Here is a 24,943-nt window from a genome sequence, read left to right as displayed (position 1 = left end):
ACAGTAGTAGAAATCATAAGATTTCAAAGCATACTTTTGAGAGTATAGAAATAGTAATAGCAATAGCACTTAGACTTATATACTATCCCATAGCACTTTACAGCATTTTCAGGTTGGTTTACAATATCAGCATATTGTCCCCAGCAGTCTGGGTCCTCATTTTACTGACCTTGGAAGGATGGAAGGCTGATTCAACCTTGAGCTGGTCAGGATCGAACTCTAGGCTGTGTGCAGAGTCAGCTAGCAATACTGTATTCTAACCACTGCACCACCTGGGCTTCTCCAAGTTCATTATTTTTCAAACATTGCTTCTGTAATGTCTCTTTGGTGACATTCATTTGACTACATTCATTTAATTAAGTATTTAAGTCTCTTTAATTTTGTATGCCTTATTCCACTCTAATACAGTTCACAGAAAGACCCAAGAAGGCTCTGCCGTTGAGATGAAGCCGATAGAGGCAGATTTCTCCTGGCAGAAAAAGATGACGCAGTTCGAAATGGAGATTCAGGAAGCTTTCCTGCGTTTTATGGCCTATATCTTAAAAGGGTATCGAATTTTTCTTAAGCCAATCACACAAGCACCTTCAAATAAAACTACTGCTGTGGATTCCCTGTTTGACCTTCAAGGTAAGATTGGGAGATCAGCAGAAATAAATGGCGGTTTTCAAATAAAATACTGGTCGAACTTCATACTAGACTTCTCAGCTTGCCAGTTTCTTCTTTGTATGCAATAGAATAAAGACTAGAATAGAATAGAGTATGAGCTTTGCTGGCATTCAGGGCAGGCAGTGCAACACAGAAGGCACATCTCCTCAGTGCCATTAGATGATCTTGTTTGATAGAGCGAATCCAAAATAGGTCCACAGTCCAATTTTGTGTGATGGGCAGACACACTGGAGAATTGTTGGGGGGAATGACGGACCTGTGAACACTGGCAGATAATTCCCTCTCTGTCATCTGTTCTGTCTTGTTAAATTGAGCATAAAATGTTAAAGCTAAGGGATTGTCTTTGCTTGTCTAAAATGCTAAATTATATATTATAGAAGGTGTGGGATTAGATTTGCTCTTGAGTCACATAAAGTGATTCCATCAGCTGGAGTTCTGAAGAAAAATGCACGATCTCCCAATTCTGTAAAGAGCTTTTAAGAGCTCCAATTTTTTCAAGTGGATCAAGTTCAAAAACTATCAGTAATACAATGCAGATACTAAAGAGATGTTGCGTGTGAAAACTCTGAAGTGGAACTTTTTTTAAAAAAACCCCGACTCATCTGGCTATCATGTTTATGTTATTAAAAATACTGGCTCTTGGTGTTATATCATAAGAGCAGGATATATACTGAAAGCATTGTGTAGGGTCTTCTCGATAAATAGGTGTGGACCCAGAGTGTCCATATTGCTCAGTGTTATAGGAGATGAATAAACAGAAAGATGAGATAATTGTAATTGTAATGTATGGCTATCTTCTTTCCTTCCTTTCTATGTGCTAGGATTTTTAAAAAGTAGAGACCGTGCCTACACAAAATTCTATACAGCTTTAACAAAGACCCAGATTTTTAGCCGCTTCATTGAAGAATGCAGTTTTGTGAGTGACAAAGATACAGGATTAGCATTTTTTGATGACTGTGTAGAAAAGGTAAAGATATTTATTGGGTAAATATATCATTTCGCTTTAAATTTGGTGCATGACTATTTTTGGGGAGCAGCATTTTAACTCTTTAAACACTGTGTGATTGAGTTTTTATGATAACTGCGTGTTGTGTTTTATCTTGGAAATGTTCTAGTGTTATCCACATTAGATTTGTTCAGGGCTTCTATTAGGCAAGAAAATTTAAAAATTTACGCTATACATAATAGCAAAACATTGTGTTTTATTTACAAAAATTAAGTATTTATTTCTAATATTTATTTTAGCTTTTTCCTGAGAAAGGATCAGAAAAAGGAGATAAGGTATTTATTTACTTCTCATGGGACAAGAATTTGCTGATAATTAAGCATGTATGGTAATAAGATGGAAATGGAGGATGTGATTGATCAAATAGATGTCTGGGAATCTTAATATATCTTTTTTTCTAGATCTGCTACTTGAAAATTGAATGGCTGTTATATTAGTGTTTTGTGGATCTTTTAGCAGTGCTAGTGGCAAACAGCTGCAAGATGTGTACATAGTCATAGCTTCTTCTGCCTTTTTTTCTACATCACGCTCTGTGCTTCCAGTTGCATCCTTAAGGCTTTGAAATAGCATCGTGATATTAAAGTGTGATGTATTTGCAGGTTGATGTCGACTCAGCAGAGGATATCCGGTTAATTGAATTTGATGAATCTCAGAAGAGTGAACATACAGTATTTATAATGCCACCAGAACCACCCCCAGACGATGGACAGGAAAGATTACCAAAGTATAGGTATTCTCTTAATGGCATTTGGATAGACTTCTTTTTATTTCCATCCAGCCTTTCCTAATTGAGATGGGTTTGGGGAGGTGGTCATGGTAGGTAGGAATCTTTGGAAAATGTGGTTCTGGAGATTAAAAGATCAGACAAGGATCTTTTATCAAGAGTGCCCATTATACTAAAAGTTCATCTTACTAAAATTACCGTTACTTTGAATTTTAATTTCTTCTAAACATTGAATCTAGAGAATAATTTTTTAGCCATCATGCTCAGCAGGGGTACACAAAACATGTGGAATTTTGAATAACTTAAAATTTGAAATGTTCTTTTTTCCATGGAGAATTTGCTTTTGATTAGTATTTTGGAAGTCTTTCAGTTTGAAACACCTTGGCTTTGAGTTGAAAACATTTTTTTTAACTCAGAACACTGAAAAAAGATTTTCCTCTTGAATTGGAGTGGTTCAAATTTAGTACAAATTTGAAACACTTTATAGACCATATTCTGCTATTTTTAATAACTTCCTTGACAATGTACTCTAGCATGGAAGTTACTCATTGTTTCTTAGTTACCTGTTCCAAATAATAATTAAATTGGGGGTCCTTTGGGTATCAGAATGATTTCAGAAATTATTTTGATACGTGAAAAATATTGATTCCCTCAAATTCTTTCATAAGAAAAATAGTTCCATAAGGCAATATTGTGCAGTTGAACCTTTTGAAGTAATGCATCAAATTGCTTAAAGCTGTTCCATTTTTGTTCTTTTCATTTTGGAATAAGCATCCTTTCCTTTCAGCATCGTCTCAATTTTCAAGGGACTTTTGTTTAGAATTGGTGGACCTGAAATTCATTTTATTATCCTATTATGGATGGAAGACAGTGTTATACAATTTTGATTTTCTTTTCCAGCTACAAGACCTTCCCTAAGTTAGAGCTTAAGCTCTTTGACAGACCACAAGATCTCAAACTTGCCTTCAAGAGGCACCCAGCTAAAAGCAACATTTCAAATAGTCCAGCACTTATGGCAAAGAGGACCAAGCAGGTTATTTTTATTTTTAAGATACATCCAGAGTTGAAATAAGTTTGGGAGGGAGGAATGATATAATAAGTAGAAATGCACGTTCTTCTTTTCCACATTTCATGCTGTTAAAAGAGCCTGTTATCTGACACTCCTTAAATTCCTTTTAAGATGTGTCTATTTTTACTCTTCTTTTCTTTTCTTTTTTTGCAGGAAATAAAAGCAGCTCATAAACTAGCCAAGAGATGCTACGGAAACTGCCCACAGTGGGCCAAATTCCTTTTCAGTCATTGTTACAGCTTATGGTTTATTTGTCTCCCAGCCTATGTTAGACTTTCACATCCCAAAGTCAGAGCGCTGCAGCAAGCATATGAAGTTCTTATTAAAATGAAAAAAACAGATGTGGAACCACTAGATGAAGTAAGTTATGAAGTCTACCGTGCTATAAAAAGATGCAGAGATATCTTTGTCGTGGAATAATATTTATATTTGCTGCCTTCTAGTCCAGTATAGATTGTATAATCAGGTGCTTTGCAAACACCCTTTGATCTGAGATGCAAAGGTATGAAGCATCTTTTTGAAAACTCAAAACAGCTGCTGCCTGTCTCCCAAGATTGGTCTTTATGTGTATGCACATGCATGAATATGTAGAAGATACTTCTTCAAGGATAGTTGATAAAAGGAGACACTTGTTCATACTAAGCCTTTATCTAGTTGCTTACACATTCACACTGGGATCAAGAAAGGTTCTTGAGCGTGTGTGTGTGTGTGTGTGTATGTGTGTGTGTGTGTGTGTGTGTGTATATATATATATATATATATATATTATCGTATTTAGAACTGACTGGAATTAAAAGTATATTACTGGAAATCCAAAGTTGCAGAACATTGTCTTTTTGTGAAAAACATATATATTAGCCTACTGTTTTTCACAAAAAGACAACGTTCTGCAACTTTGGATTTCCAGTAATATACTTTTAATTCCAGTCAGTTCTAAATACGATAGGTTGATATAGTTTGTAAAACAGGCAAGCTACAGCTCATTTTAATGCAGTAAGAAAATATTTTGTTAACCACTTGCAGTTGATATCAGATGACCCATGACGGTTTCTGTGCATTCCCAGAATTACTGATAGAATTAAGTCTTATTATTTGTAACATAAATACCTATTGATATTTTTTCTAGGCTAGATCTGAAATTAGAGAACAATTTTCGGTTCCCCCTCTATTCTTTTTTTCTTTCATTTGGAGATATTTATAACATGTTGTAGTTATCCCACTAAGAGAATAAAATCTGCTTCATTATACTGTTAATATCCAACTCTCCTGTAATTTCTGGTTATGATCATTATAAAGTAAGACATTTTATAATTACTTGAGATTACATCATCTTACATTCAAATGCTTACTGTGCATGAAATTTTACCATGCATTTCATCTATTAAAAATACAGATAAGTAGGTAAACTAGTGTCCGATGTCCAAATGTGACATTTTGGAAAAGAAATGATTAAACATGGCACCATTATTATATATGATTAAGAAAAAGGAAGTGGCTTCAGCTCTGTCATTTTCAATCTTCTGTAAATTTAAAAAAAAAATTCTGAAACTTGTCTCTATTTCTACTTGTACTGCAATAGAGAATCAATACCTTAGCTCAAATGCATCTTCAAAGTTTGGATAGCTTCACTTTTGTGCCAAGAACTTTTCCTTCAAATTTGGCCTTAACCTTGAAGGAAGTTTCAAGCCAATTAGAGAAGGGTTGCAAAAACAAAGAGCTAATCTATGAGGAGGGTTAAAGAACCACACAGATTGATGGATTGGAGAAATAGACAGCTGTGCTAAAGAGTTAGGTTCAAGGAATGCAAGCAATCAGAGAATCTGTAGGCAAACAGAATGACAGTGCAGGAACCTGGCAACACAGCCAGTCTGGAAGGGGTGTGAATGTCACATGGGTTGTGGGTCCAGGAGGAGTCAGGCAGGTGTGCTGAAGACCTGGGCTGAGTCCAGCTGTAACAGAATCAGGAACGGAGTGTATGGTGGAGTGGAGGTCCCGAGTAAAACAGAGAATGGAAATATGGGAGAACTTTGGATCTGGCAGAAAGGAGGGCTGGGGTTCGTAGAGAGCCAGGCTGGCTAGATAGTTCTTTTCCAGCTGAACACTCAGATAAACTTGGCAGTCAGAGAGGGAGGAAGCCCAGTGCCACAGTGGCCAGCTTGTCCAAGCATGTAGGACATTCCTCAGATTTGCACATGCATGCACACATCTGTTGCGGTAAAGTAGAGAAGTCACAATTCAGTCCCATTTTGCCTGGACATGCTGGCCTTCTTCTTAACCCTAATCTGGAAGATGTTCCTAAATTTCAGTAGGCAAGATGTGTTTAACTTTAGATAGTTGTATGGGAGAATTTTGTAACTTGGTGTTCTTGGGTTTTTTTAAAAAAATGTGTGTACATACATACATACATACACACACACACACACACATACCTACATACATATGCATAAATAATGTAAAATATTTATGAAAACACCCTTTCCATAGGTAGTACAGGTACACCAAGTAGATTATTGGACTAAAAATCAAGGAGACCCAGGTTCTAAAAAGTTCTGAGTCAGACGGTGGATGGGCAGGTTACTTACTCTTGGCCCAACCTATCTCATAGGATTGTGGAAATAAAATTAAAAGGATTTCTTTCCCCACAGACCTCTTGAGCGCTTTAAAAAAACAGATGATTATAAATTAGATGTGCTTAAGCAAGTTTCTAGTCACATTCTTTTATCTGAATTAAAATGTCACAAAAAATATACCAATTCATTGCAGTACAGTCCCCTTTAAACACTTAATCTAAGAAAGGATTGCAATATACTTTTTTTTGTAATGCTAAACAGTTTGTGTGGTTTTCTTTTCTGTGGATTGTCTTGCGGTAAAAATGGGTAGTTTTGCCTTCCTACAGTATCAATAGATTTATTGAGTTTGGTAGCAGCTGAGAGAATTGGACCAGAAGTTATGTATAGTATGAGTTAGGGATATTATTTTAATATGTGGGCAGCTTTCTAATTCAGTGACAGAATATCTCTCTGCTTTAAACTAGTTTTCCTCTGCTAATTGATGATACCTGCCAAGAGAGACTTATATTGTAACAATAGTCACACTTGATGCTTTACTATCTATAAAATCTATACTCTTTACATTATTTATCAGGTGTGTTATAGAGTTTTAATGCTGCTCTGTGGACTTTGGGGCCATCCTGTCCTGGCTGTGCGGATTCTCTTTGAGATGAAAAATTCTGGCATAGAACCAAATGCAATTACTTATGGCTACTACAATAAGGTAAGCAAAGAATTAGCAAATACCACATAAGGAAGATTTATAACTTACTTCCTTATCACTGTTGCATAACAGTGATATAATTCTATCTGACTGAGATTGCAGGACACGGATTATAAAGATGTAAAGTATGGCTTTGGAAATATTTTTCTTAGTAAATTCACTCTTCCAGGCAGTTTTGGAGAATCCCTGGCCTAGCAGTAATCGCAGCGGTATATTTCTTTGGACAAAATTGCGGAATGTGGTACACAGTATGGCACAATTAAGGCAGTGTCTCAAAAAGTCTACACAGACTTCACAGGTTGCTTCAATACCAGGTAATGTCACAATCCTTGACTGCCATAAACAAATATAAATCCTTCAGATTAGTCATAAACTCTTATTACGGGGTAATGTGATTGCATGTGAGATAACAGACACAATTAAATACAAGTGCAGAGTATCAAACAGAGTACTGCAATGAGTGTGGGGATATGTGCTGTTTTCCTAAGCGTTTATGTCTTAAGTAGCTGTACCACGAAGCAGGAGCTTTAAGATATCACTGAAAGGAAGGGGATGTGAAGATTTGGGCTTTGGATCCCCCCAAATGGCCCCTGATAAGCACACTGAGTAGGGGTGGATTGGTCTTCATTTGCCAAAAAAGGTCTTGAGTCAATCCTTCAGCAATGTTGTAGGTTACCATATTGCTGCTGTTTGTTTTGTTTTTTTAAACTAATACATTATTGTTCCTGTCCTCAGCTTCACGGAAGATCCCAGGTGGAAGTGATGGGGACACGGTGAGCCATGGTAGTGTGGATAGTTCTAATGATGCTAACAGTGGGGAGCACACTCTCTTCGTCAGAGACTTAGTCAGGCTTGATTCCATTGATAATCACTCTAGCACAGGTATTAGATCTGTTGGGGTTCACTAACTATGCAATGTCTTTCTAATATACTGCTGGTATTGAATATTGTTTCTGTTACAAAGATTGTGTGTGATAGAAAGAGGAAAAGGTAAATGTTCTCTGCTCCCTGCCAATCCCATGAATAACAGAATCCAAACTGTGGTCCAGATTGCTTCACCAGGAAGCAAATTGCATGTATAGATCACAAGTTGGATGTACACGCTTAGGTTGTGCAGCTGTTGGAGATCGCTTTTTCTCTCTGTTTTTCTCTCTTTCTCTCGTAAGAGAAAATTAGCTAATCAGCAGGAAGTGGAAGAGACAAGGTAGAAAGTGATCGTATTAGTTCAACATAAAGAACTGTGGTTTTATACTAACTTGAACTTTTGTGTTTATTCAGCCTGAATAAACCTTTTTTTTTTTTGGCTTTCAGCACAGGTGAACTATATGTAAGAACATACAGTGCGCTGAACCCTGATAGAATTATGTGATCCCAGGAAGATTTTGAGTGAAGGAGGCACTGATAAAGAGTACTGCAACTGGTTCTCTTTATCTCTAATATATATCTTCCTGGGGATCGTGCTGTATCCCAAATATTTATTTAATTGAACTTGGGTAAAATTTGTATGAGGGCAAAAGGAGTACACTGGGATCACTTTATGCTAAACATGGAATACTGTGTTTCAGAAAATTTCACAGTAATTTGTATTAGGTGGGGAAAATTCTATATTTAGCCCACATTTGTTGATTAAAGATAAGTTTGTAAAGGATTTTAAGTGCAGATGGCTGAATCTTTCAGAAAAGAGTTTCCTGACTTTCATCTTGCTATAAGTTACATATTTTAAATGAAATAAAGATCATAATTTTTTAAAAATCTTGCTCTTAAATGTAAATCTAAATGTTGTCCCGTTCCTCAGTTTTCTCTACTAAACTTTCTTGACTTCCTTCTTTTTAAAACAATTTTAGTCTGTCTCTGTTTTGCGTAGATGGCTTCTTGTATTTGTCTAGTCGTAGATAACTAAATATTCCTTCTCTCTGATCCTTGTTGCTCTGCTTCTTGCTCTGTGCTGTCTCTTGGTGCTGCATTTGTCCTTGGCTGTCATGGTGTGGGGTGCAGACTTGTGTGGTGCGAATCCTTGGAGGCAGATGTGCATTAATTCTGCTGTTGAATGTTAAACCCTGCAGGTAATTTTCCCGTGAATTAATGTAAATCAATATTAAAAAAAAACAGTGGGTGACTTTTCAACCTGCTATTTTAAATAATAGTAAGTTGCTCTGGAAACACCCACCCACACATAGCATATGTCTCAGATTTCATTCATTGATGGCATTTTGCTCCTTCCATTTATTATTTAAATAGAAAGATGCTGTGTTTCTTCAGCCTGGGATTTGACTGTTGTTCAAGTTGCAAGCCTTTTTACCTCTGGCCATGTTACTAGAGGAGTGTAGAGAGAGTGAGTCACCAGTATTTTAGGACAGTATTTTTTTTTCTCAAACATAGCAACTTTGCATACCATCTGGAGAATTCTGAGAATTGAAGTTCCACACCTTAAAGTTGTCAGATTTTTAGGATATAAAATCAGTGTTTTTCAAACGAATTATATCAGCCTCAAATTTCAGCATTTGTTTTTTTTAAAACCTCTGAATCTGTTGGAATTATTGATGAATTATGGGAGTTATAGTCATACTTAATCTAGAAGCCACTTGGTTGGGAAAGGCTGTATTAGAATAAGAAAAGGACTGCTCTTGAGGTTATGAAGGTAGCACTAGCACAGCTAAGTTCTGTAGCCAAGGAGAGCAGGGCTTATACCAGATTAGTAGAGCTCAGACAAGATTAATACAGGGGGAATATTAATTTAGATACGCACATAAACAAGCAAACAACAGCAGTGAAATCATTTTACCTCAGAGGGAAGAGGGGCAAAGGGATTAATAAGGTCCCTTGATATGTGCCATCAGAAGGGCTGATTTATCAGGAGTTATAAAGCTGATTTTGCTTTGGCACCTGGGTACCTATAGCACCACATGCCCCAACCAGGGTGAGCCTGGCTTATTTGGTCATATAGGGAGAAACTGCCTATAAGTGCCCCACTTAGAGGAGATAAAGGGACCTGAGGCTTCGCATTAGTAGTGCTGGTTCTGTAGAACAGCCGCCCTGTGGAAATGAGGCTGGTGACCTCCTTGAACTGTTCTAGAGCACCCTAGTTATATTGACCCATTTCTGTTTTTTGTTTTTAGTTGTTTTGTTCATGAGTTACTGTTAACTATTGCGATATTTTGATCTTATGCTGAAGACTTTTTAAAAAAAATATAACTATCTGAGGATCAACCCTGAGAGTGATTTGATTGTAACTGATGAACTGAATGGAAACAAATGTGATTCTTATCTCCCTGTTGTGGGTTACCCGCATCACCTTCTGTTAATGTTCAACTATAATAATACACTCTGCAAGTTAGATCTCAAACATGCCTTTCACTGCACCTTCTGCTGCTGTTCTTTCTTCACTGGATTTCAGATACGCTTTTATTAATAAATTTGGTTTAAAATAAAACTTTGCAACACACATTTCTCGTAATTAAAATTTTATGTTCTGAGGGCAGAGAGAGAAAAGCAAATGGACAAGTCTTGTTTCTCCTTTCCTCCCCTTCCCTCCCTCCCCACAGGAGGCCAGTCGGATCAAGGCTACGGTTCCAAAGATGAACTTATAAAGGATGATGGAGACCACCTACATTCAACAGATGTGCTTATAGAAAAAGATCTTGCTGCAAAAGCTGAAGACTTAATTGGAGGTGCGTTAAATGGATGGGAGATTTTTTTCTTTTAAAACAGGCTTTCCAGAATTGGTTTTATCTGGCTTGATAACAGCACTTGTGCAAAAGATCGAGTAGTTGATTACTAAATCAACACAGGTAGTCCTCAATTTACATTTGTTTAGTGACGGTTTGAAGTTACAACTTCACTGAAAAGAAAATGACTTAGGATTGTTTTTCACACTTACGAACATTGAAGCATGCCCATGGTCATGTGATCAGAATTTAGCTGCTTGGCAACTGGATCACATCTATGATGGTTGCAGTGGCCCTGTGGGTCACGTAATCAACTTTTGTGACTTTCTGAAAAGCAAAGTCAACGGAGAGGCCAGATTCACTTAACAACTGTCTTACTAATTTAACAACTGCAACGATTCACTTAACAATTCTGTCAAGAAGGGTCATAAAATGGGGCAAAACTCACTTAGCATCTGTCTTACTCAGTAACAGAAATTCTGGGCTCAACTGTAAGTCAAGAACTACCTGTATGAAGAGGGAAGCTGTAATTATAAGTTGTATCCACATAATATAGTTTCTAAATCTTGGGAAGAAATATTTCCATTTTCACTCTTCTGTTTAGTTCTGGCATTATATTTTAAGGACTCAGAGTGGAAAAGATTCAGAGAAGAGCAACCAAGATGATTGGGGCTAATCTTTATTAGATGTGTTTTAAGCTGAGGCTGGACAGCCATCTCTATGTGGATGGCTTGGATTTGAATTTGGATTCCTGCACTAAGCAGGAATTGGCCTTGATTGCTTAAATGGTACTTTCCAACTTACCGTTTCCATGATTTTAAGTTTAATTGGGATCTAGTGGCTGAATTTACATTCTGGAATGTCACTTTTCAAGAGGATTGTCTTGGTTGATTGTGCTTGTACATCACTCAAAAGAAGGATTGGCTGGGTGGTATGCAGTGAGTTGAAAGACATTAAATAAGTAAAACAAAACAAGGATAAGATAAGTATAAGAACAATAAAAAAGCACGATAAGCATGGTAAAAATCAGCCAGAATTAATACTAGCAATAAATTTAGCATAAACTTTCCAGTGTTAAAATAAACACATGCTTTTTAAATTGCTTAGAAAATAAAAAGAATATTCAAAGTGAAACTAAGCAGAACACAAAGTCAGGGGAACATTTCTTTAGAAAATACTTCATAGATGGAGACTACAACTGAAAAGAACTGAACAAAAGGTTTTAAAAATACAGATGAAATCTGGATTTTTTAAAAGTACTTTTGGGGATAATCTACTAACCCTACCATTTAAGAAATTCTATCTCTACTACAATTTCCCCCCCGTTCAATATTTTAAATACATTGTTATAACATGGATGGCCATTTTATTGATTGGAGGGGTAAAGCTGCATATACAAATAAATGTGCTGTAAAAGCATTGTCTTGGTTGCGTTTTTTGGAACGCGACTTAGACCCCAGATTTACTGGAAAATACATGCTGACTGGAAGTTCTGGGAAAGTTAGTTAGGTACTTGCTATTAGATATGGTATTCATTTTTCTCTCAGCTTTCACTAGCATGGAAGTCAACTCATTCTCTCTCTCTTTTCCCCATCTTCTGAAGATTTTTCTGGCACCAATGAATCTGCAGAAAAACAGCACTCTAATATAGAATTGCAAACCCCTGTGGAAGTGCCTTTGCATTCCTCAAGCAGTATTGTGAAGGTTCCATCTGGTATGTTTGTTCTTCCTGGCAGGAAAAGCAGTAGTGGTAAGCTAATTAATATATTTGGCTTATTAGAAATAAAATTAGAAATCATTTATGCCGTGCTTGACTTGTCCAAGAGAATGAATTTATTATGTGAAAAACATTAAATAATAATAATTAACTGCCAACTTGCTTGGAACTTTCTATATCAGTGGTTCTCAACCTGTGGTCCATTGACCCCTGGGGGGGGGGGGGAACCGCGATGCATTCACAGGGGGTCTGTGAAGGCTTGAAGTAATGATTCTGATTTAAATCTTGAGTTAAGCCTTGGTAGTCTCTGGCCACAAAAGGTATTTAAAGTGGGTAAGTGATGAAGAAAAGGTTGAGAACCACTATCCTATATAGTACAATGATACTTCCATGATTTTTAGGATCTTGATTAGAAGCCAAATAATGGAAAACACCTAATCTAAGGACTGTGATACTCATTTAATAGATGACGAGGATGATGATGATTTTCCTCTTACTAAATGTAATCTCATTCCTTATATATATATTTATCTTAAGTTTAAATTGCAAGGGATATATGATTCCCAGTAGTTTTGTAAACTGTATAAAAATTGAATGAGGCTCATTTGATACATATGTGTTAAAACCTCTAATTTAAAACGTTTATCTGTCTTTCTTACTAATTCAGTACAGATCGGTGCCAAATTAAACTTGATTTAGGTTCTTCAAATGTGCCTTGCTAATTCTTAATATTAATTTTTTAAAAAAAGGTTCCAATGAAGGAAACCAGCAGTCTGTGTGCCAATCCCCCCAAGGGAGGTTAGCAATAACAGCATCTGGTTAATCATGTTTAAAGTGTGAAGCATAATAAAGATCAACCTTGGTCTGGGAGATTAGTAGATTATCTTGTAAAACGTTTTGGAATGGCAAACTATATCCATACTATTTCCAAGGTGTGGCCACAAAAATACCAGGATAGGAAATGATTTCAATAATTAATATTTGGAAATAATTTTTCTTTCTTCCACTTGTTGGTTGGCTTCATGATTGACTTCATGACCATCTTTTTGGCTGACTCCATGACTAAGATTTATAAAAATAATACTTTAAAAAAAATCAAGAATGATCACTGTCAGTTTCATAAGGACAGGACATGTTTGGTTTTTGCCTGAAATGATGAGCTATACAAAATGTTTCTATTTTCTTTTGTGTAATGAAGTTATGTGTAGCATCTATGTGCACGTGCATGTTCTCTTCAGGGTGTGTGATTAAGTATTGGTTGCGTACCTGTAAGGGTCTAATCAGAGAAGAGGCATGTTTTGTTTGTCTGTGTTTGTGTGTCTGTCTGTCTGTGTACACACACACACACACACACACAGAGACACACAGACACTCAGATATGTAGTATGTATGTATGTATATAATCATTTTCTCCTTTGTGTGTTCACATACTGTATATACATAGAGAAACAAAGCATGACTTTTCTCTGATTAGATCATATTATTGGCTCAATATGTATTGAAATAGTCTAATTACAGCAGGGCCCTTTTGTCTGTTTCTGGTTTTGTTCTGTTTTTGACATACCCATGTGTACATTTCTGAGTATTTATGCCCTGAAAAGCAGAGTAGGCTGCATAACTTTCACTTTGGGTCATGTGACAGAGAGGACTTGGTAATATTCCAAACCATTACTCAGTTGCCTCTCCCTGAAGGATAGATACATTGCGGGGATTTTTCCATGGATTTTTTTTCTCTGTAACTTCTAGCCACATTCTGTTGTCTGGGTTTCCTTTCATTCTGTTCAGTTCAAATTTCCTTTCATTCTGTTCAGTTTTCAGAGAATTATCCTGCCAGCGGGCAGACAGGCAGAGTCTTGTCCTCTTTTCCACATATTTTGCTACCATTCCGCTTAGAGAGTGAGTGTAAAAAAGAAAAACATGACCGGTTGACTAAAACCCAGCAGATCTTTTATGTCAGGGCGTGAGGGTTTACTTCTGTGAATCTTTTTTTATGTGCCCTCATGGCAGACTTATAGATCTACAACAGCAATTATATAATTGTGGTAATTGGGAGAATGATTCTTGATAAATATATAACTATGTATTCCAAAAATTGCTATTTTAAAATGTTTTAAGGGACACAGAAAGGTCGCTTAAAATATACAAATATAGAATCCCTACCCATTTAAAAGACAGTACAAGTTCTATGTCAGTGATATATTATTTTGAAATGTACTATAAATATTTTAGCATTAAATATTTCTCTTAGAGCCAATTCACATGTTATATTAGATTTATTTTGACAATCTTGGTTTCAGCTAGCCATTTATTTTAAAGAAAAGTTTTTGTCCAATCTCAAGCAGGACTCCATGCAACTGTTTTTCCTTACAAATTAACACTTTTGTTTTAATAACATGCTACCTCCAAAACACCTCCTGGTGTTCAAAAACAGAAACAGAAAAAACAATTCCAAAACAACCACAAAAGTAGAGTCCTATAAAACAAAACAAAAAAAATAATACTTGAGTTAATTTTAATAATCTGTTACCTTGCAAATTCCTAAAAGAAGAAGCAAATTTTCAATAGTCACCTAAAATGAGTCTCAGGCACCAGAATTCTTTCAGTGTGGAAGACTACATTGACCAGTTTAAAGATATATTTTAAAACCTGTAGCACAGCATTTCTATATGGTGATTTTGGTTGCCTTTTTCATGTTTTTTCTAATAGATGTGTTTTTTTAAAAAGGTGCTTTATATGAGCCAATATTTTAGACACGGTCCTGTATATTTTTGTTTAAGGAACTGCATGCAGTCCACTGTTCATCGTTCAGGATCCTCTTGAAGATTCAGTGTTTGATTGTAACACTTCTCCCAGAAGAGCAAGTGAAAAAGGGAAGAAAAGGCAAAAACATTTTTCTGGAAGGACTTGCAGTTTCAGTACTGAAAGCAGAGCAGACATGCTGCTGAAGAAGAACAGCTTAGACTCTAACTCCAGTGATCTTGCCATAATGATGGGAGCAGATGCAAAGATCCTCACCGCCGCTCTATTGGGGGCCAAAACCTCTCCACCCCATATGAGTAAATCACATCCTTTTGATGATGCCAATGGCATACAATTCTTCTGTGGGTCAGACAGTCCCAGAACTGATGCAGAAGAAAACACATGGGAAATAGGGGCTAGCTCTTCACCAGTTGTGAAAGAACCTGGAGATCAATTGAAAAACGGACTCAGTGACAGCACAGTCGAATCAGAGTGCAGTAGCCCCAGACCTCCTGATACCCTTCAGTCTAAAACTGAGCAAGGAGAACCCAAAGAGACAACAAACAAAAGGAGTAGTTTTTATGGTGTAGCCAAGCCAGTTGAAAGGGAAGATGTTCAAATGGGTTTGGATCCGTTATCTTTGCTGGCCACAGAAACAAAAGCCATCAAACCCGCTGAGCCGGAAGAAAAGATCATGTCACCAGTTGCAGCACGCAATCTGGCTGAGGAAATTGAAAGCTACATGAATCTAAAAAGTCCCTTGGGCAGCAAATCTTCCAGCATGGAATTACACAGGAAAGAGAGCGACCGGGAAGAGGATTCCCCTAGTTCATCAGGGCCCAGTTTAGAGAGAAGGTCAAGCTTGGATTTCATCCCCCTGCCCCCAACACCACAGATTCAAAATGTTAATCATAAAAGTCCACATGACTCCAGGTCCAAAACCTTTACTGGAAGGCCAAAGCAACTGGCTCTTTCGCGCACCCAAAAAGAACGGACGATATCTTTAACAGGGCTGGGTCGTTCTCCTCAGGCTTCATTGGGTGCAGTTGTCCCCTATCTGACAGGGCTGAAGCTAGACCACATACTATCTGGGCCTAAAATAGAGGTCTTGAAATCTGGCATGAAACAAGCAGCTAACGTCGCCAGCAAGATGTGGGGAGCAGTGTCATCAGCATACAGTTATTCGGATGATGAGGTAAATGTTGTGCCGTTTTTTTTCCCCCTCTTCGTTTTTAACCCACCAATGTAAGTGGTAAGTTCAGTTGTCTCAAGTAATCTTCCCACAGTAGACTTTATCTTAATATGGCAGAGATCACCAAGATCTTACATTAAATGTTACTCCTATAAATTATTTCCCTCTTGTTCTGACACTATTTTAGAAGGCGCCACAAATGTCTGGGTCAAACTTTTAAATCACATTTATTTGGATTGCAAAAAGGAGGGATAATTTATTCCAGAAAAGGATTGTTAATCAGATTAATATAGTTGAATTTCACCCATGTCATCCATAATATTGTAACACAGAACACAAATTGGTTATACTGTTCTTACCTGAAGCATGCATTTTGATTTCCTGTTGTAATCTGTGTTTTCTTAATGCAGATAGTAGGCAATTCATAGGCTGCGTCCACCCCATTGAGGCTTTCATGCTGCCTTTGAATTTTCTCTTCATTTGCCAGCAACTTCCTAGGTTAATTTTATTTTGAGAATGTGAGGAATTTGAAAAGCAGGATTTCTCTTTAAATTGCATTCCATGTGTTATGGCAGGGGCAAAATGATAACCATATTTGCAATAGCATTCACTAACCTTTACTTTTGAACAATAAAATGACTAAAATTCATATAATCTGTTTTTTCATATGAGGTCCTGTGGATTTTTTAATTATTAATAAAAAGGAAAACCACAATAAATTTAAGATAATATTGCATGCAAAAAAGGAAGACTAGTTATAAATATCTGTTTGAGGTACTTCACTGTCTCTTTTATCATATTTGTAGCACTTAAAGATATTAGTATTTCTGCAAAATATTCATTGTAAATAATATACTTGGGGGTTTTTTGGGGCGGGGGGGTTAAGTCTCCTATATACACTGTGAAATCACCCAATCTCAGTGGCCTGAAAAGCATTAGGTATTATTCTGTTCCTTACCTACCAAAGATATCTTTACTGGTTTCTTCTCTCAGGCTTTAATTTCCCTCTTAATCCATTTCAGAAATTTCTTCAACCAGTTATTCTTTGTCTCTTGAGAGATTTGTTGCAAACACATTAAACAAGAAGGCAAATCACACACACTTCTGAAATGTCAGGGCCTTGGCACTTGCATTTTCAATAATAATAACTAAATAGTGAACCTTTCACATTAGTGTAAGATTCTGAATTTGTCTTTTACCTTTTAATAAAAGGAGGAAAACAGCCGACCTGATTTTACCTTTCCTGCTGGCTTTGAAGATCATATATTAGGTGTCTGTCAGTCACCAAAAATAGGAATCCCAGGACTGGCTACCAGTGAACTTGCGCAGAGCACCACAAGTCTTGGAAGCAGCAACAGCAGTGGAGACTTAGGGAAACCACACTATCCTACAGGTACCATAAACTTTGAATTGTTCATCAGGTCTATCCTTCTCCATGCAGAAATCCAGATTAGTACATCCCCAGCAGATGGCTGGCTGTGTTTTTTTCCCTTACAAGTAGAGTGGTTTGTTCAATGTTTTAAAACTGTTGCCTGGAAATACCTGAAATTTCTTCCATTAAATGTTTATGATAGTCTGCATTTGGGAAACATGGTCTGGGAGAAAAATATATTGAAAGAACCTCATTTGATACTGAGTAAATGGAACTTTTCCTTTTCTTTGTCCCCAAACAACTAATTGCATAAAAAAATGTTCTTTAATTTTCAAAACGGACAGGATGAAAGTTCTACTAAAGGGCTAAGCACTAAGGATTGCCAATGGATACGTTACATCACGGTTGCTTTTTTTATTCAGTGGATACTGAATATTTTAAAAAGTAGCATGTGTTACTTGGTATTCCTTCATATAGAAGTATTCATACTTTCTAAAACACTCCAAAATAAGCCCACCAGCAATTTCCCATCTAAATTCTGGCTTGATGATGGGTGGAAAAGTATAGCACAGAGGCATGAAATGAAATGGGCAAAAATTTGTCCAATTTGAAGTGGCATCAATACTTTAAAAAATTCAGTTTCATGTGATGGGAAAATAATTATGAACCCATATCTCTGGGAGAATATAGCATCCCCCCCCACCAACAATTCTTTAGGTTTGGTTTTTAAAAAGCAACTTTTCAGAATCGTATGGGAACTTATTACCTAATGAGGTAGTAAGAGTTGTGTGTAATTTAATAATTTTTAAATTGTTCCACATTACTTTACACAGGGGAAAATCAATCTTCACAAGGTATGAAAGGTTTGGATTCTGATAAATCTGAACATGGCTCTTCATACAATACCAGTCTATCCAGTATCTTCCAGAACTGTTCAATGGAGGTAAAATATATAATCTTGAATAAAGATATTGCTATATTTTATGCAAAATTAATTTTCTTTCAGAACATTTAAAAAAATAATAAACCTTAAAACATTTCTCTTTCCTTTGGAGAATACTGTTTTTGAAACAAATTATTACTTCAATAATTGTTAAAAGTATCTGTGCCTTTTCCTATATTATTTGCATTCAATCCACTGATCCACATACACTGTCTGTATTTACTGTTAATACATACACCGATTTAACACGTCAGTTTTGCTTTGGCAGGTGCCTTCCAGGCACTTTGGGCTGAAATTCATTTTCAGCCCTAGTGTGAGTTGATGGGAGTTGCAGTGTTACATATTTCTGGTGCCGAGAGCTGAGAAAGATTGAGTCAAATATGTATAATATGCAGATTAAAAAACATTAATTGCCTGTTGAAGTATGAAGTAGAAAAATATTTGAAATTGTGGAAATACTGCACTGAGCTAGACATGCTCCTGGCCAGTTAAATATGGATTTTTTTGTGTTCCTCATGAACAAAACAACTTGGAGTTTTGATATCTGTTTGTTTTCATGTCTTTAAAGAAAACATTTTTTTTTAAATAGGTCTTAATGTCCAGCTGCTCTCAGTGTCGAACCTGTGGTGCCTTGGTTTATGATGAAGAAATTATGGCAGGATGGACTGCAGACGATTCTAATTTGAATTCTACATGTCCATTTTGCAAAAATGCCTTTTTACCTCTCCTTAATGTGGAATTTAAAGACTTACGTGGCCTTGCAAGGTTGGTAGACATTGGTAGCCACTAAATAGCTTTGAGATACCTTCATAATTCATCCTTTGCAGATGATAACAAACTTGGCAGTCATCCAAACAAACATTTGGTATGCCGTTCAATTGTATCACATACTGGATATGGATAAGTTTCTATTTATATGGGGAAGCAATTTTAGTTTTTCTCTTATGCTTAATGTGTGTTTATATGTTATGATCTCTATTGACAAATTGGTCTATAAATTTCATTTTTAACCAGAGTGGAAATGCAGATTGAGTCCTCTAGTCTTAATGTAGAAATTAAAAACAATCATATTCATGATAAATTTGGAATAACCAGAAGTACAGGTAGTCTTCAATTTGCAACAGTTCATTTAGTGACTGTTCAAAATTACAGTGGTACTGAAAAAAGTGACTTGTGACCATTTTTCACACTTACAAAAGTTGCAGCATCCCCATGGTAATGGGATCAAAATTCAGATCCTTGACAACTTGCAATATCCTGTGGTCATGTGATCATTTTTGTGACCATCTGACAAGAACAGTCAATGTGGGAAGCCAGATTCACTTAACAACTTTGTTACTTATTTAACAATGGTGGTGATTCGTTTAACAACTGTGACAAGAAAGGTCGTAAAATGGGACAAAATTAACTTAACAAATGTCTCACTTAACATAAATGTTAGGCTCAATTGTGGTCTTAAGTCAAGGGACATGTATTACAAAGGACAAAATTATATTTATTACAGTTCTTTCTTTTTTTGTAATTGTATACTTTCTGCTTGTTTCTTTCCTTACCAGTTTGCTTTTGAAACCAAGTACCTCTGGTGATAGTTTACACAGCACTAACATTCCATTAACCACGGATTCTCTGGAACCGAAATCTGCCTCCATCCCTACCACCGATCTAATCAGTTTTTCAGAACCTTCAAGTGCCAACCAGACCATCAATGAAGAAAATAGCAGCCCAGCAACACAAAGGTACAGACAGGAATTAAATAGGACTGTCTTGCTTGGGAGAAATGTAATGGTTCACTTGAAAATCAGATTTCTTTCAAATATAAGATGCTAGACTGGCATCATGTTCCCCATTTTGTAGAAAAGGCCTTATTTGGAAATGAAATTCCGAGACCCAGGAAAGTGTTGGTATGGGAAGGTGAAGCATTCATCCGATTCATTCATCGCATCATATAAATATGTAATAATGCTCTTAACTGGATTACTGAAGCCACAATTTTAAAAACACTTTGTGCATCATAGATACAGTAAAGAAGGCATTCTTGTGAATGGTAGATTCTGCTTGTGAGTGCTGACAGTATTGCAGTCAAAATAGTACTAAGAAACTTGCAAGGAATCAGTACAATTAGATTCGTAAAAATATAACATTTTTGGAAGGGGAGGGAAGCCCTTAAAGAATGCTGCACCACATACCCCTAACCTCCCTGAGCATATTTCGGAGTAAGAAATGCTTGGAAAAAGGCATGGTTTGTTCAGCTGAACTACTGAACCAGAAGCTCATTGAAATATTTTGTTGCAGTTTTGCTAGCTTTAATGAGTGTTTGTATTGTGTTTCAGCATCAATACAGCAGAGGAAGAAGACAAAAATCTCAAACGCGTAAAGCCTCCTGTTACAAATAATTCATCAAAACGCGGGACTTCTCTGACTCGGAGTCACAGTGTTGGTGGCCCACTGCAAAATATTGATCTCCTGCAAAGACCATCTCATGGCATTTCAACTGTTAGCCTCCCTAATAGTTTACAAGAGACAGTGGTAGGTAACCAAGCTTTTCCTGGTAACATGTACAGGAACTAGATATCAAGAGAGACTTCCTTTTTCCTATTGTTTATTCTGCCTCAATTGTAATTCAGCTTCCATAGATTTTGTATATGATTTGTTTTAGAAAACAGAGCTCTCTTCTCTCTCAAATGGTTTCTGTATTGTCATTCACCAGATAAGGTAGTGATATTTGTACATTTACAATATTGCATGTATGGCATTCCTGTTAATGCTGCTCAAAGATTTATTGAGATTTTTTTTTTATTAGGGAGAGAAGCTGAAATAAGTGCATTGTTTGCTCACTAATGATCATTGGTGGGTTGTTGTTTTTTAGGATCCCTTAGCGAAAAGGACAAATCCTTCGCCTGTATCCGTTCCCTATTTGAGCCCATTGGTTCTCCGGAAGGAGCTTGAATCTTTGTTGGAGAATGAAGGAGAACAAGTAATTCACACATCAACATTCATCAATCAGCATCCCATTATTTTTTGGAATTTGGTCTGGTATTTCCGACGCCTGGACCTCCCAAGTAACTTGCCCGGTCTCATTCTAACATCTGAACACTGCAATGATGGAACGCAGGTAAGTGACACTTTGGCACCACAAGCAAATGCAGACCCTTAATATTTGGAGGAAAGCCATAGTTCTTTGTAAGAGAAACAACTAAAAACTGATTACTTTTCCTCTTTGTTCATTCTGGAAATGACCACTTCTACTGATAGTATTGAATGAATATATCTGGAGAAGCATTTGTACTTCAAAGTCAAATATGTCGATGGGATGAATTTTAACAGATGCCACTGATTGAAATGAAATGACCTTGAAAAAAGAAGGACTACTTCATAGCCGTAGAGCAGTGTTTCTCAACTTTAGCAAATTTAAGATGTGCGGACAACTCCCAGAATTCCCCAGCCAGCATACTATACAGTTTTAACTTAGCTGAGATTGTGAAATGCTACATTAGGGCAATCCAGTCCAAGGGTTGTGGGAGAGGTTTATATGTTTACAGAAGTGGATTGTCCAGAACAAATGGTTCATTCTGTTCTTTTTCCATTCAAAATATTGATGGAAAGGTCAAAATTAAGATGTGTCCCATTGGTTTCAGGGGAGAGGGAAATAAAAGCAGGAGAGATCTTTACATTTTCTTCTTTTTTACTGAAAATTAATGAACTCTGGGCTGGAATTCTCAAATTTGTAAATGTTCACATTAAGACTCAAAGTGAGAGAGAACAGTAACATTGAAATAACACCTTAATCCTTTTGAGATTTGCTTCAGGGTAAGTTTAGAAGATATGGATTGAACATGCTGTCACTGGATGAGCCTGTTTGTTTTAGCGGTTGAGGCAAACAGGAGACTGGGAGCTCTACTCTCACCTCAGGCATGAAAGCCAGCTGTGTGACATTGGGCCAGTCACTGTCTCTCTCAGCTTAACTTACCTCCCAGGATTGTTGTGGGAAAATAGCAGGAGGAAGCAGCATTGGATGTATTTGCTTATAAAGTTGCTTATAAAGTAATAAAACTAACATAAAAACCTAATATATAAAGCAATAAATTTTTGCTGCCTCAGTTACTTATAAAAACAATAAAAACTGATAAGAACAAAGCAAAAGCAAAATGCATTAAAGCAGCCTTAACTAGTTATTTAACATTTAAGGTTAAAAGTACAGTTATATAGGAGGTAGGTTCTTATTCTGTGACACTGTTTTCTATGAAAGTATGTCTAAGCAAAAGCTTTTCCTGCTTTATAGAGTCCTTCATTTGCAGTAGATTGATAACAAATCTTTTCCTGTTCTTGAATTTGGCTTGATTTAAATTGGAAGACATGAACTGTATTTGGCGTTGCTAAGCGTTGGCAGGATTCTCAATCTGTCGTAAGCCGATAAGAGTATGCTTCTTCCATTCTAGCTTCCTCTGACCAACTTGTCTCAAGACAGCAAGCTAGTGTACATACAGCTACTGTGGGACAACATCAATCTTCACCAAGAATCCGGGGACCCACTATATGTATCTTGGAGAAATCACAGTGAGTAAAATGTTTGTGAGAATTTTGTCCAGACAAAAATCTTTGCTGTTGTGAGAAATTCTGAAATAATCATTTACTTATGCATATCTGAGACCAACTTTTCCAAATGTCAAAAACCCATCTATTTATTCATTTATTTTGTTTCTTTTGTTTGTTTATTAACTGCCCATCTCCCTCAGAGATAATTTATTCCAAATGTCTAGGTTTAATTTTGTCCTAAGAAAACACTTATAAATTAATAGGTGGACAAAGTTTTTTTCATGAGCAGAAAACATTTTCAGTTCTGCAAAGTTAAAGACTTTTCAGATATGATGTCCACAGTGCGTAGCTCAACATTTAACTTTCAAAGAAAAAAAAATGTAAATTTTTCCAGAATTGAGATGAAGTATCAGGGAAAGAATCACAAGTATCCCAATCAGAATTTGGCCAGTAGTCACAACAGCTTCCACTTTAATAAACGCAATAGGATTTTGTTGCCATAAGAACTTAGTTCTCCACAGAAAGTCTTCCATCTAAATAATATGCTTATGCTGCATAGGTCTTCAGCTATTATCATATATAATCTGTCTAGTTCTGGATATCGAGTACTAAATGTCAAACTGTCTTTACTCTTCCAATTACTAAAACTGTGTTTAGTTTTTCCCTTTTCTCTGTTCCCTCCCTTGCCCTTCTCATATTCTGTCCTTCATCTTGGATCTCTCAATTCTTCCACTTCTATCTTTTATCTTTCTTCATGTCTTTTGTTGTGTCACATTTTCTTGGGTTGCATGACTTTTTTTTTAACCTTCTATTTTTTCCCTTCTTCTAGATTCTGCAGAAAAGAAGCCCTCGGTCAATTCTGAAGAGCAACAAGCAATAAGCACTTTAGTCGAAAACATCAAACTGAGCATTCAGCACAATGATGTGGTTAAACCTCTTAATCTCCTTGTGCAGAGAGTTAAGCGGGATGAGAAACGGCAAAGGTAAAGGGTATCACCCCTTGGATATGAACGCTAACTCTTTGAAAAGTTCCATGCGTCCCTAGTACATTTAGCATGCAGTTGTCCATTGGGCTCCACTTTTTGCCAGATTAGGTGGTATGTAGATGCTTTCCTTGATATGGGATAATTGTTCTGACCCAGCTCCCCAAACACGACAAACCCTCTGATGAAATCTCAAAAGATTCCTTTATTAGAAATGCTGGCAGCTCCGGCAAAAATTTTTTCTCGCAGGCTAACAAGCCCAGCCGGATGGAAGATTAATAGTTGTCTGCCAGACCTATTGTCTCTGCTCCCTCTTTTATCCCCAGAGCTAGGGTGGGGCATTAGTAGCAGTGGCTCTTCCTTCTCCGGGATCAGCCCACGGTTTTCCACTGCTCTCCCCTTCTCTGCCTTCTGTGCAGTCGTGCACGTCAGGCTCTCGACCCAGCTGTTCATCTTCTTCTTCATCAACCACCTCCAGACCTGGGGGCTGTTGACTCTCCATAAGGGCTGGCAAATGGCCCAGACTCTATCTCTGTCTCTGTCTCTCTGCCAGCTCCATTCCCTCTTCCCCTTCGGAGCTCCCAGGTTGCCCTGATGCTGACCCCGACTCCCACGCCACCACCACCTCCTCCTGATTTGGCTGCTGGAGGGGCCGGTGGCCGACAGGCCACAACAATGATAGCAAGTTAGCATTTATTTGAAGCAGGTCTTTCCCCCAAATAACCTATAATAGGTGAAAAGTGGCGTAGAACACTTTTGGAAAGAACTGCTATTGAAAAGAAGTAAAATTCGTGGAGGTGCACGTAACTGTAGCATCCATAATCAAGATGCCTTGAACAGTGATTTATGCTGGGAATGGCCTGCTGGCCTCTTGCTTTAACCCTTTTCAGAACACCTGTACAATACACCTTTTCTCTTGCCTCATGTGTTCTCAGTATATTCCATTTCAATCTTGGTTTTTTTCCTCATCCGTAATCATTGGAAGGAAAGAGAAATATTTATGTGTATATGTACATGTTTTTGTGCATGAAGCAGTCATGAGAAACAAAAAGGTCCATTTT

The 24,943-nt window shown here is 37.0% G+C and overlaps 1 protein-coding gene across 6 annotated transcripts in view; it reads left to right on the top strand.

Moving 5' to 3' along the window:
- Nucleotides 1–24,943, top strand: part of DENND4C (DENN domain containing 4C) — a 75,402-nt gene that overhangs the window by 45,272 nt on the left and 5,187 nt on the right. For 4 of the 6 annotated variants that reach the window (XM_026718371.2, XM_087926575.1, XM_087926571.1 and 1 more), the window contains exons 12-31: nt 409–627; nt 1,488–1,633; nt 1,912–1,947; nt 2,272–2,402; nt 3,297–3,429; nt 3,619–3,825; nt 6,610–6,738; nt 6,908–7,052; nt 7,474–7,620; nt 10,281–10,406; nt 12,007–12,153; nt 14,898–16,054; nt 17,264–17,444; nt 18,257–18,366; nt 18,956–19,131; nt 19,923–20,102; nt 20,697–20,892; nt 21,233–21,478; nt 22,803–22,920; nt 23,729–23,882. In XM_026718371.2, coding sequence (XP_026574156.1) covers nt 409–627; nt 1,488–1,633; nt 1,912–1,947; nt 2,272–2,402; nt 3,297–3,429; nt 3,619–3,825; nt 6,610–6,738; nt 6,908–7,052; nt 7,474–7,620; nt 10,281–10,406; nt 12,007–12,153; nt 14,898–16,054; nt 17,264–17,444; nt 18,257–18,366; nt 18,956–19,131; nt 19,923–20,102; nt 20,697–20,892; nt 21,233–21,478; nt 22,803–22,920; nt 23,729–23,882 — 4,084 coding nt within the window. The remainder of the gene's footprint in view (nt 1–408; nt 628–1,487; nt 1,634–1,911; nt 1,948–2,271; nt 2,403–3,296; nt 3,430–3,618; nt 3,826–6,609; nt 6,739–6,907; nt 7,053–7,473; nt 7,621–10,280; nt 10,407–12,006; nt 12,154–14,897; nt 16,055–17,263; nt 17,445–18,256; nt 18,367–18,955; nt 19,132–19,922; nt 20,103–20,696; nt 20,893–21,232; nt 21,479–22,802; nt 22,921–23,728; nt 23,883–24,943) is intronic. The other 2 variants (XM_026718374.2, XM_087926573.1) reach the window with 1 other exon arrangement.

Source organism: Pseudonaja textilis, chromosome 2 (assembly GCF_049901715.1).
Source record: "Pseudonaja textilis isolate UNSWEBS1 chromosome 2, rPseTex1.2, whole genome shotgun sequence".
Taxonomy (NCBI): Eukaryota; Metazoa; Chordata; class Lepidosauria; order Squamata; family Elapidae; genus Pseudonaja; species Pseudonaja textilis.
This window is presented reverse-complemented; position numbering and strand designations above follow the sequence as displayed.